General features: G+C 40.2%; 1 protein-coding gene across 1 annotated transcript in view; it reads left to right on the top strand.

Moving 5' to 3' along the window:
• The window catches only part of LOC148955771 (queuine/queuosine transporter SLC35F2-like), an 82,904-nt gene continuing 69,245 nt past the window's right edge, over positions 1–13,659 (top strand). The window contains exon 1 of the mRNA XM_089108337.1: positions 1–147. Within this exon, the coding sequence (XP_088964463.1) occupies positions 11–147 (137 nt within the window). The 5' untranslated portion in view covers positions 1–10. The remainder of the gene's footprint in view (positions 148–13,659) is intronic.

The following is a 13,659-nucleotide window of genomic DNA, read 5'->3' as shown; positions in this document are numbered from 1 at the left end:
TGAAACTGAAATGAACACCAACTCCAGTCACTGCAGTAATTCATCTATTGTATATCGTCAAGGGAACACTGAAAGCAGTATTGTTAGGGCTGAGCAGACGTACATTCCTGGAAAATGCGAAAGATACTTTTCAGCTCTGGAGAGTTGGTCAGTACCTTATTCTGATAGGCAAAGCCCCATAGCCTAATCTATAAGTATATTATTTGATAAAAACTACGTTTTCTAAAGAGTTAAAGAGGCTGAGTCATAAGTTCGAACCTTAAAACGTACAGGGATTAGGAGGTACAGTTGGGGGGCTGCCGCCCCCCAAACTCCTCGCTTTTGCAGCCTCTTTTGTTAAGGTTTTTATTTTGGGGGTCTGCCAACCCCCTCAACCCCTGCTTTTTCCCTTGCAAAGAAATGCTTTGCAACATGAATAAAGTCTGCTTGAATTTTTTACAGTAAGAACATCCTATTGCATCTCTTTGATTAGAAACAGTACTGAACCTGTTTGCTTGTATTTTTTACAGGAGATTTTGGTAAAGTTCTACCAAATCACATTATTGAGTTAGAAATAAAGTGAATAAACCATTTGTTGCCTTTTTTTATGCTGATAACGAATATAATAATCATTTCTATTGGAAATGAATTCCAACCCCCCCCCCCTATATATAGGCCTACCCAACTTAACCTAACCCTGAATTGGCATAGATAGGGGGGGGGGCTGAAATTCATTTCCAATAGAAATGGTTATTATATTCATAATCAGCATAAAAAAGGCATCAAATGGTGTATTCACTTTTGCCCTAACTCAATAATATGATTTGGTAGAACTTTACCAAGATTTTTTCCTAACCAATAACAAGCTATAATGTGATGAACTTGGTACAACCAACTGACTGCAGGCTACAGGACTTAAAAAACCTTAACAAAAGAGGCTGCAAAAGCAGGGGGTTTGGGAGGTGGCAGCCCCCCAACTGTACCTCCTAATCCGTCTATGTTTTAAGTTTTGAACTTGTGACTCAGCCTCTTTAACTCTTTAGAAAATGTAGTTTTTTTCAAATAATTTCTGCATGTTTTTTTACAGTTTATTACTTATTATTGCTTGACTAACTGTTAGCTGATTGTGTCAGGAGTTAAAGTTGAGGGGCTGCTGCCCCCCAAACCCCCTGCTTTTTAAGATTCTTTTGTTAAGGCTTTTAATTCCTATATACTCAAATCAAATGCACAGTAAGATTTTTTTTTTCAACTTTTCTTCAAGCATGTGGGTATACAGCATGTTATCAAAGCAGTGTAGACTACCTGTTAGCTGAAGGCTGACTGTGATATTCTTCTGGAGATGCCTGTTGAGCTAAAGGATTTAATAGATTGGATTTAAAAAAGAAACTGAGTTTCTTTTTTAAACTTTAAATTTAAGAGATACTACTTCAAATTCAATATATAAAAAATTTACTCTGATGGGGAATCAAACCTGGGTCTTCTGCATGAAAGACAGGAACAGTGACCACTGTACCATCAGAGATTCTTGTTAAATTATTTTTAGTCTCTGCAATCTATTTTTGACGCAAGCAAATACAAATTAAGATTTTTGTTTTTCAACAAAAAAACTTCTGGGAAAGAGCTGGAATTTTTGGAAGCTTGCAGTTGGTCTTGTCAGGTTAAGAGGACTATTTTGATCTAATTTTAATAATGAAATACTATGCTTTTAGGAATTGCAAAAATTAACATAGGCTCTTATAGGAAAACAAGGTTTTTCGTAAATGTAAATTTGGGGGATAATTTTTTTGGTCTGAAAATATCAAAAGGCCCTAACAGGTCGAATTCTGCTTCAAATGAGTCCCCATTCACCAGGATCCATTGCCAACTGTGGCCTGTAGGCATGTCAGATAAAAAAAATATAACTTGATGAACATTAAGTGGCTATATTTGGTTTTTGGAAAACAGGGAAGGGGTGATCAGATTGAGCTGAAATTTTGAGGATAAGCTCCCAGGCCCTAGGAAAGCTTATCTTCTGAATTTCAGCCCGGTTGGACAACGTTAAAGGGGGCTGTGGTGGGAGGGTTGAAACTTCCAGCTCACTTTCCCCCATCAAGATAAAGTTGGTGGGGGATGAAATTTTGCATGTTTCTTAGTTTGAGCTTAGGCTACAAAATGCAATCACTGCTGTCTCTCTGCAACTGCTAGGACCAGAAATTGCTTAACATTGTGGTGGGTTGCCTCTTTAAAGAGGCACAAGTGTGCCTCCTTGATTACAATTGATTTCTGTAATTTTTGGGATTCATCCAGGTGCAGTTATTGATATGCATTCAAGAGCATTTACTGAAACCTATTGTAACTAGGCTAGGCCTAATTATTTGCCTACTCTGCTTCAGAACTTAATAAGCTGCCATCCATCTTTGTGTATCCTAAATAGAAAATTGTTGGAATATTTAGCTATTAGTACAAGCTAACAATATACAGGCTAGGGTAAAATTCTAGGTAAATTTTTACCAAATCATATTATTGACTTACAAATAAAGTAAGTATACCACTTGATGCCTTTTTTTATGCTCTTTCTAAATATAATAATGATTTTTGTCTCAAGTAAATTTTACCCCTACCATTATTTATACAAATTCAGGGTATATATTTTCACATTAGGGGATGGGGGTAAATTGTATGTCTTATGTAAATGATAGGTGAGATTAAACTTTTCCCCCACCCCCCTAATGTGCAAAAATATACTCTTAATTGGTATATATAGGGATGGGGGCTCAAATTCATTTCTAACCTAAGTGATGATTATATTTGCAAAGAGCATAAAAAAAGGCATCAAGTGGTATATTCACTTTATTTGTAAGTCAATAATATGATTTGGTAAAAATTTACCAAATTCTACTTTTTGCTGTCTTGGAAAGGGGTTAGGTTAGGAAAATGAAACTTTCAGGGATGGACCTACAGGCTAAAGCATGCCCTGGGAAGGTATTTTGAAGTGCCTACCTCAGTAAAATTCTACTTTAGCTACTTTGGTAAATTTTTACCAAATCATATTATTGACTTACAAATAAAATGAATATACCAATTGATGCCTTTTTTTATGCTCTTTCCAAATATAATAATCATTTTTGTTGGAAATGAACTTTACCCCCACACCTATATACAATTTCAGGGTATATATTTGCACAGTAGGGAGGGGGGGATAAAGTTTAAACTTAACCCCCATTAACACCAGAAATAAAATTTGCCCCACCCCCTAATGTGCAAATAAATACCATGAATTGGTATATACAGGGGTGGGGGTGAAATTCATTCCCGACAAAAATGATTATTATATTTGGAAAGAGCATAAAAAAGGCATCAAGTGGTATATTCACATTATTTGTAAGTCAATAATGTGATTTGGTAAAAATTTACCACTGTTTTTGGCTATATTGGAAAGGGGTTAGGCTAGGAAAATGAAACTTTCAGGGATGGGTCTACAGGTTTGTCTCAGGAAGGTATTTTGAAGTACCTACCTCCACTCCTTCTCCCTCTAGAGGGTCCTGAAATTTGCCTACATGGCAGGTCTATACCTATATCTCTATACCTATAAGTTTCTTTTTCTTTGGATTTAGTTCTGAAAATTCAATTCCTGTTACTTCGGTATAATTTTCAGTCATAACAATGGTTTTTATTTCAAAATTTAGGAACTGTATTTGCATATCTTTAAAACCTTATAAATTGGGATTGCGTAAGGTTTTGAAGCTGTAAACAATTTTTTTGTACTTTATTTAAGCAGAAGACCTATTTTGCAAGGTTTCACTTTCATAACAGACATATTTTTAGGGCATAAAGGTGACATTTTTGGAAAATCTTGAGGGTGGAAGGTCAATTTAATTACCCTATGCCATCTGTATGCAGGTTGTCAAAAAGGTGTATCAGCAGTATCCCAGGAACAGATTTGTGTGGGAAGTTGAACCTTACAGGGCTTGTTGTGGGGGATGTTGAGCAAACCAAATGATATTATTTGCATCTTAATGCTACTATTTCTACTCATACTACTGCTACTACTCATACTACTACTATTGTTAGGCTACTACTACTGCTGCTTAAGCTAAGGCTACTTCTATTAATTTTATTGCTACTGCTTTTACTCCTGGTACTACTGCTACTACAGCTAAGGGTATTACAGCAAATGATTTAGGAAATATTCAACTAAATTGAAACACACTATGGCTGGCCACAGAGGTTATCAAAAGGACATGTCAGTAATGCCTTAGGAATGGTTGATGGTATTAAGTTAAAACTTTCAGTATGTGTAGAAAGGGATGTTGAATAAACCAAAAGTGCTATGGACATACTGCTACTACTGTTACTACAACTATTGCTACTTTGCAAGCTAGGTGTATTAAAGTGAAGCATTTAAGGAATATTTAGGTGGATGATGAACTAAATCAAAATGAACAAGAGCATGTAAATTTTCAAAAAGGTGACAAAACAATATCTCATGAATAACTTACATTATTTAGTTAATCCTTTAAGGGTAGGTTCTGGTTTTTTGAACTTGTCTGAAGGCACTATATGTATACTATTAATGCCACCACTTCAGTTGCTGTAACCAGTGATATTAAAGGAATTAAGGTAGAATGTTTAGGGGAGTTTAAATTAAACAAAAAAGGATATGCATGCAGGTTTTTAAAAGGGCATATAAGCAATAGCATAGGTAGTGCCAATCTATAATAGCTAGTAATTTCGAAGTACAAGAAGTGTGTATGCACACGACACTGGGAGCATTATGCCAGAGCCAGGAATAAGTTGAGACATCTAACTAGGCATTTTATGGCAGAATATGAGGAGAAGATAGCCTTTAGTATAAAGGAAAACCCTAAACGATTTTGGAGGTATGTGTCCAAGAAAGATAAGAACAGGCGATCAATACCATTCTTATTCAACGCTGAAGGGAAAAAGTTGGAAGACCCAGAAGCTATAGCAAACTTGCTTAACACTACCTTCGCTTCGAACTTCTCCTCAGACTCATCAGCTGAACCCTCATGTCCTGACCCCAGACATATTGAACATCTTATGCCGAAACTCATCATCACGACTGAAGAGGTTAAGAAAAGACTATCAAAGCTGGACCCTAACAAAGCCAAAGGACCAGACGGCATCCATCCCAGGCTGCTCAAAGAAATCTCTGATATAGTCACCGAACCGCTCTGCTCCTTGTATAATCTGTCTTTGAAGACAAAGAAACTACCACCTGATTGGCGTACAGCAACAATAACTCCAATATTTAAGAAAGGTTCCAGAAGCCAGCCAGAGAACTACCGGCCCATAAGCCTTACCTCAGTCGTTGCTAAGCTGATTGAAGGAATTGTCAATGATGCCGTTATAGCTCACATGACAAGGAATGGTCTCCTTTACAGCGGCCAACATGGCTTTAGAAAAGGAATGTCCATTGAAACGAACCTGATCCAAGCTTATGAATCAATCACTGAGGTTATCGAATCGGGATCCCCTGTAGACGTGTTCCTACTGGACCAGGCAAAAGCCTTCGATAAAATGTCCCACCGGTACCTGATGATTAAACTGTCAGCATATCACATTGATGTAGACGTAGCCCAGTGGATCCATAGCTTTCTGTCTGATAGAATCCAGATTGCTGCAGTCTACGACCACAACGGAAACCTCGTGTACTCGGCACCAGTAAATGTCAGAAGTGGTGTGCCACAGGGAACTAAGTTGGGCCCGACTTTATTCAACCTCTACATTAACGATGCTCCTGAGGTTGTCCAGAATCTGCTGGAACTATATGCAGACGATTCCAAACTCTTTGGACCTGCCGCTTCTGACGAAGACTGCAATGCCCTGCAACAAGACTTAACAAACCTCTGCCAATGGGCCTCAACTTGGACACTAGAGTTTAACCCAAGCAAATGTAAAGTTTTACATCTTGGACTGAACAACCCGTGCCATAGCTACCATATGTTGGACTCTACTGGTGCTATAACACCCATCCAAAGCGCAGAGGAAGAACGTGATCTCGGGGTAATCATAGATAATAAGCTGAAGTTCCATAGTCACTGCCGAACTCAAGCCGCAAAGGCAAACAAGATCCTAGGCCTAATCAAGCGATCAGTGACTAGTCGCCACCCCAGGGTCATTAAGAAGCTTTACACAGCCCTTGTCCGCACTCATCTTGAGTTTGGGATGGCAGTTGCAAACCCCCACTTTAAATGCGATGCAGAGTTGCTTGAAAAAGTCCAGAGAAGAGCTACTAGGCTCCCATTTGCCAACCAACAAATCCCATATGAGCAACGCCTAGAAAAGCTTGATTTGCAAACTCTGACCTACCGTAGAAAAAGGGGGACGTAATTTTGGCATATAAGTTGATGAACAGCAGTGTTATCAAGCCCATTCTCGAACAGGACCAGTCTAGCAGAGCGCGAGGTAACCCCATAAAACTCCGCCAAAGATTCAGCAGAAAGCGTGAGAAATACAACTTCTTCACCAATCGCGTTGTTCCGTTGTGGAATTCACTGAGCGATTCAACTGTTTCCGCAGCTTCAGTTAACAGCTTCAAGACTGGCGTTGACCATGACTGGAGGAACAAGCCATGGAGGACGCAGTGGGATGAGCCTGCATCCACCACCAGGGTCTATTAGTGTGTGATATTCAACTGTCCTGTATACGTGTAGGATGTGATGATCCACTAATGAATTGTGCAACGAACTCCTGTCAATATTACCTGGCGACATCTACAGGTTCCTGCAACCTTAGTCGCTAGAAGATGCGATTTAAGGTAATTTAAGGTAATATCATTAAAACTTTTAAAAGACCTAATTTGATTGGAAATTAAAAGTTCTAGGGACCTTTTTAAGACTCAAAAGTGATAAGAGGGCAACCAGCCATCCTCCCAAGCCCATTCATTTTCCAAACACATCCAATCAAAATTTTGAGACAGCCATTTTGTTCACTGTGGTACAATGGTCCAGTAACTATGTATCTTGGGATATTGGGTAAGTCAACCCCCCACTGCTATTCAATTGGCCCATTACGCTTTTAAATTAAATGTTGCTTTAAAACTAAATCAAAAGGCACTGTTTGTATGGTTGCCATTAATACAGCTTGGCAATATCTCAAGAATGACTGTGGGTATTAAGTTTAATCTTTCAGTGATGTAGAAAGTCTCAATATTTATTTATTTGAAATAGAAACCCAGGTCACCTAGAATAGAAAGGTAAGAATATTACATCCTTCCTCCTTTCCAAACTAGCGAGCTGGTACAAAACATAATAAAACAAATTCCACTTTTAAATACTAAACACACTGCCATAATACATTACTATATCTCTTTATGAGGAGGCGCTAGGCTCACTCCCCTTTTTTTTTTTTTTTTTTTTTTTTTCTTTTTTTTCTCTTTTTTTTAATATTCACTTCACTTTTGAAACAGGGGGGTGGTGGTATTCCTTTAATTCACGGATTACCGTTTCACAGGTTAAGCCTCTGGACTGGATTCACAGTGCGACCGGTATGGGTTATGTAGGGGGTATCATGGACTTCTGTATGGGTCACGTGACTGGTGCTTGGTACAGGTATGGGCCTGTTAATTGTTGGGCTATGAACGCGAGTGAAGGGTTTCAGACGGTTTTCATCTGGTGTTCTAGGGATGGGGGTAGGCATTGTTTCTGATAGACTCAGTGGTGTGGTTGGAGTATCTGTATGGGGAATCTCTTCAGTTGTGGTGGCGTCTGGTGACTGAGGTTGCTGACAGACTATCTTTATGTGGCGCCTGTTCCTTTTGTAGGTTACTCTATCATTTGTCTTAACAATGTACAATCTGGGATTCACATCTGCTCTTTTGACAATGTCCGCCTGCCAGAGTTTACCGTGGTTTTGGGCCTGTACAGGTTGTCCAATTTGTAGGGGTTTCAGTTGCTTTGACTGTCGATCATAGTACTTGCTCTGGCGTGACTGTTGCTTCATTCGATTCTGTCGAAATTGCTTGTGGTGAATGGTCTTTGGTGCAAGCAATTCTTTGGTGCATGAGACTATTGATCTGAGATTTCTGCTCATTAGCAATTGTGATGGAGAGGCCAGACCGTCAACTGGGGTGTTCCTGTACTCTAGAAACGCCAGCTCAAAACCATTTTCAGCAATATTGGTTTTACTCAGGATATCTTTGGCCGTCTCTACGGACCTTTCTGCCAATCCGTTTGATTGGGGGAAATGTGGTGAGGATGTGGTGTTAGATATTTCCCAATCTGATATGAATTTTTGGAAGACGGATGATGTAAATTGTGGGCCATTGTCATTAATGAGCATACAAGGAATTCCATAATGAGCAATGTGTTTTTTCAGGTTTGTAATTTTTGGGTGAGAATTTGTACGGCTTCCAAATCTATCGACCTCGAAAATTTGACTGTAATAGTCGACCGTAATGAGGAAGTATTCTCCGTTTTTGTAAAAGAGGTCGCAACCGATTTTTTCCCATGGTAAGTCAGGGATGTCATGTGGCCTCAAGGGCTCTTTCTGGTTTGAGTTCTGGAGTCTGGTGCATGCATAGCAGTGTTTGATATGTTCCTCAATATCTTTTGTCATCCTTGGCCAAAAAATGACTGTGCGAGCACGCTGTTTAGTTTTTTCGATACCCAGATGTGATGCGTGTATGCAGTTGAGGATATCTTTGCGGGAGTTTTTGGGTATGACCAGGCGATCTCCTTTTAGTATAATTTGGTCTATGACCGTTAGGTCATGCCGGACATTCCAGATTGGGGTGAGAATTGCTGGGATGTTTCTTCTGGATGCTGGCCAACCACTTTTGATTGTCTTAGCCAGCTCAACCAATTGAGTGTCAGCTGTTGTCTCTTGTTTGAGCTTTTTAAGTCTGTCATTGCTGATTGGTTGGATTGACATAACAGAATGCACATATGATTCGATATCTTTTTGCATCTCTCCATCCTCTTCAGGGAAATGCATGCGTGACAGGGCATCGGCAACTGGAATCTCTGTGCCTGGGTGGACTGTTATGGTGAAGTCGTATGGTTGGATTTTCAGTAGCATCAACTGGATTCTCGGTGACGACTTTGATATTGGGAGATTCAGGATCACTTGGAGAGGCTTGTGATCCGATATGATTATGAACTTCTGGCCATAGAGGTATTGGTGGTAGTGCATGCAGCCAAAGAGACTAGCGTATAGTTCCTTTTCTATCTGTGAGTAGTTCTGTTAGGTGGTGTTCAAAGAGCGTGATGCAAAGGAGATTGACTTGCCATTCTGAATAAGGGTGGTTCCTAGGCCAAACGTCGAAGTGTCGACTTGTAGTTTGATGGTCCCTGCTTTTGGATCGAAAAATGTCAATGAGCTGCAAATGGATTCTTTGATAGTTTTCACTTATCACCTATGGTGTTGCTCCGACTTTAGCTGTTTCTGATTTGCCAGGCTATGGAGGGGCTGATTTAGTGAGGCTAGATTGGGACTGTACCTTGCTAGGTAGGTAATCACTACCAGTATGGTCTGCAGTTCATCCATGGTTGATGGGGGTCTCATTTCTTTCAGTGCACGAACCTTTAGTGGGTCTGGGTCGATACCACCTTTTAATATTTTGTGTCGAAAGTATGGTGTGCTGTTGCACCCGAACACACATTTTTTAAGGTTGAATTTCACAGTCCTTTCGCGTGCTCTGAGTATTGCACTGTGAGCATTCGCGTCATGCTCCTCTATGGTTGCCCCAGATATAATGATGTCATCGACTTTGGCAGAAAAACCTTTAATGCCTTTAAATGCCTCTTCGATACAGCGTTGAAATTCAGCCTGCGCTGAAATAAACCCAAACGGCATGCGGTTGAACAGGTATCGGCCGTCTGGAGTGTTAAATGTTGTTAGTTGAGATGATTCGTTGTCAAGGACGAGAGACCAATATCCATGACGGGCGTCCAGCTTGGTGAAAAATTTAGCACCGGAGTGTTTTAGTATTGCTTCGTCAAATGTGGGCATTGGGTGGTGGGGTCTTTTGATGGCCTTTTTCAGGTTCTCTAGGTCATTGTAGACCCGGAGGCTTTTGTCAGGCTTTTCGACCACAACTGCAGCATTTACCCAATCTGTGGGGTAAGTAACCTTTTTGAAGACTCCAAGTGCCTCCATCCTGTCTAGTTCCTTCTTGAACCTGTTTTGGAGAGATATTGGGATGCGTCTGGCTGGTACAGCCTTAGGTTCGGTTCCTTCTTTGAGTGTTATGTGACACTCACCTTCGAGCTGTCCTATACCTTGAAATACGTCTTTGAATTCCTCAATGAATGGGTATGGTTTTGTCACAGTAAGTATCAGCTTAATTAACTTTAGTTTCTTGCTGGTTTCGAAGCCTAGGATTGGGACGGGGGCGTCTTTCACTATGAAGAAGGGCTGTGTCTCAGTGCATCCATTGGTATATGCGCAGTTAAGGCTGCAAACGCCAAGCGTTGGGATCTTTTGTCCTCCGAAATTAGTAAGAATTTGTAGTGTCTTATTGACTTTGGGCCTTGGTTTAAGGGTCTTAAAAAATGTTTCAGGTATGATGTTGGCCTGTGCACCTGTGTCAATTTTGAAAGTGATACTGATGTGTTCGTTGATTATGAGCTTCACATATGGTTGATAATCCCCTTTGTTCATGTTTATGGTGTCAATGAAGAGCTCATCATTGCTGTCTGGTTGATGCTCGTTTGTTTGATGTCGTTGATTTATTACGTTCACCACCTTTTTGCTACTATTGCAAACCTGTGCAAAATGGTTTGGTTTTTCACAGTTACTGCATATTTTTCCTTTAGCGGGGGAATTTATGGGAAGGTGAATAATCCCCTCCACAGAAATAGCATTGTCTTACAGATGGGGCATGGTTTGATTTCTTTGCCCTCCTGACAAAATCCCCTTCATGCTTTATGCATGTTTCTTGATAAGCTTGGCTGTCACATGTATCAGGCTGTGACATTGTCCTGAGCTGCACCTGGGTTTGTATATGTGTTCGCACTATTGTAATTGCTTGTGACTGATTTAGATTGGAACCTGCTTGGAGGAGTTTCTCTTTGACTTTTGCGGAAGAGATGCCACATACAAGTCTGTCTCTTACCATTTCATCCCTCATGGCTGTTGTGGAATATGCACATTCACAAGACAAAAGATTCAGATCACTTATGTATTGGTTCATTGGTTCACCATCTCGTTGATCACGTTTATGAAAGAGATATCTTTGAAACACTGTATTGCACTGAGGGAGGAAATATTCACTGAACTTGTCCATGAACGGTTGAATTTTTTAACCTGTTCATCAGCTGTAATTGTAAAGGTACTAAAAATGTCTCGCCCTTTATCTCCAAGCCAGATCAGCAGGAAGGCGCATTGCACTTTTTCTGTCTTTCCGCTAAGGGGTACTTGGAACATCAGCTTTGCAAGCTTGTTAAATCTTGTCCACGCCTCTTTGAGGTTATCACTTGTCCAATCCATTGCAGGGTAGGGGACGTTGGTTTCCATGTTGTTTTTAGAGGATCTGACACCATGTAGAAAATCTCGATGTTTATTTATTTGAAATAGAAACCCAGGTCACCTAGAACAGAAAGGTAAGAATATTACAGTAATACTACTATTACTACTTCTGCTATTAAAATTTATATGAATCAAAAGAGTGTAAGTGTTACCATGTTTTTACAGTGTTATGTGTTAAAATTTTCCAAGTTTATTGCTGAGTTTTGAGTTTCTCAAAACTCAGCTATAAACTTAGAAAAAAAAAACAACATAATCTCTCTGTTTCTTTCAAAACTGAACAAAAGTTGAACATTTTTTAAAATCAGGAAAAGATAAAACTAACCCTAAACTGGGTAGTGGTGTCTACAGAGTCCCCTGTTCATGTGGGAAATTTAACATAGGTAGGACTTATCAACAACTTAGTGAACATTTGCATGAACACAAAATTTCAATAGATAAGTCCCTAAGATTCAAAAATGACAACTTTGATTCCGACTTGGCCCTGCATATCTTTAAAAATCCTACACATTTGGTTCTTTTTTAGGAGGCAACTTTAATATCTACTGTAAATGGCCTACTGCACTCTATCCTAGTTTAACTTGTTCAGTGCCTTGAAATACTCCTCCCTTTGCGATGAAAGTGGTATTAATCAAAACTGTATTAATAGTGCTATTTTTTGTGACTGAGGCTGCTGCTGAAAACTGAATTGATCAATGCAAAAAAGGTACTTTCATTTCTTTTGCTGTTTTGGTGCCATCTGTCATAGCCACACTCGTCACACTAAGAATTTATAAAAATATAGATGACGTTCCCTTCGTTCGGAAGCGAACAAGAAGAGGACGCAGAGGTGGCAGAAAGAAATTTAAGATTGACGTGTTAGTCACCTACGGACGATTGGCCAGCCAAAAGCCTAAGCGTGAGAGGTGTTTAGTCTCAATCCCGCGCCTGAGCCTACCGCCCCGGCTGATCCCTGACAACAATGCTCCTACCTATGATTTCGGGTCTGATTGTCCTCCAGTAGTATCGCCGCAGGTTCTCTCTTGTAAACACCAACTTCCAAACTTCCTTCTGAGCAACGTCCGCTCACTAACGAATAAAGTAGATGAGTTAGATGTCATTCTACGTCAGAATAACATCCATATCGCCGCAATTACCGAAACATGGCAGCTCGATGAAACAAGTGGAAGGATGGCTGGTTGCAAGGTTTTCTTGAACACTAGAACAGACAGGATTGGCGGAGGTTTTGCCCTGTATGTACGTGATGATATCTCCTGCAAATATTTAGATAACTTCAATGACCCTAGCCATGAAGCGATCTGGGCATTATGCAAGCCAAAACATTTACCACGAGATGTCTCTTGCATCATTATTGCAAGTATCTACTATCCTGAAAGCGCCAAGAACAGACGGCTGTTGGTATCCTACCTTCAGTCTACGTTAGACACATTACGTCAGCGGTATAGCCGCCCGGGCTTCATATTAGCTGGTGACTTCAACCAAACAAAGAAACAATGGCTTGCTAATACGCTGGGTATGTCACAAGTGGTCAAGATACCCAACCATGTGACCGGGAGCACCCTTGACCTTATTCTGACAAACCTTGCTCTATATTACAAAGACGTGTCTTCGAACGGGCCATTGGGCAAATCGGACCATCACACTCTGCTGATGAAGGCAAAAAGTGAAATCAGGAAGCTAAAGAAAATAAAAGTACTCCGGAGACCTATCACGAGGTCTGCTATTAATACGTACCGAATGTTGGTCGGTACTCACTGCTTCAGCGAAGTATACAACGAAAGCGATGTCAATAGGAAAGCAGAAATATTTAAGTCCCTACTCTATGAGAAATACTTAGAAATTTTCCCGGAAAAGCCATTTGTCGTGAGCGAATCTAACAAGCCCTGGATCACTCCAAAAATAAAACAGCTGAGTCGCGAAAAAACCACTGTAAGGCAGTCAAGTGGAGACGCAACGTCGTTACGATTATTAAGAAACAAAATCGTTAGCGTTTGTCACGAGGCAAGATAGTCCTTCGGACAATCCCTTTTGGACACTGAAATAAAAAAGGATCCCCGTAAATGGCACCGTCTAGTGAGGCAGATTGCTGGAAAAACAGTATCATCCAGTATCCGTATTCTGAACGATGATGGGTCACTCGTGAGTGCAAATGACGTCAACAATTACTTTACTGACATTTGTACATCCTTTCCTGCCCCAACTAACACTGAA

Source organism: Artemia sp. Qi Xiang Cuo, chromosome 2 (assembly GCF_049724085.1).
Source record: "Artemia sp. Qi Xiang Cuo chromosome 2, ASM4972408v1, whole genome shotgun sequence".
Lineage (NCBI taxonomy): Eukaryota > Metazoa > Arthropoda > Branchiopoda > Anostraca > Artemiidae > Artemia > Artemia sp. Qi Xiang Cuo.
This window is presented reverse-complemented; position numbering and strand designations above follow the sequence as displayed.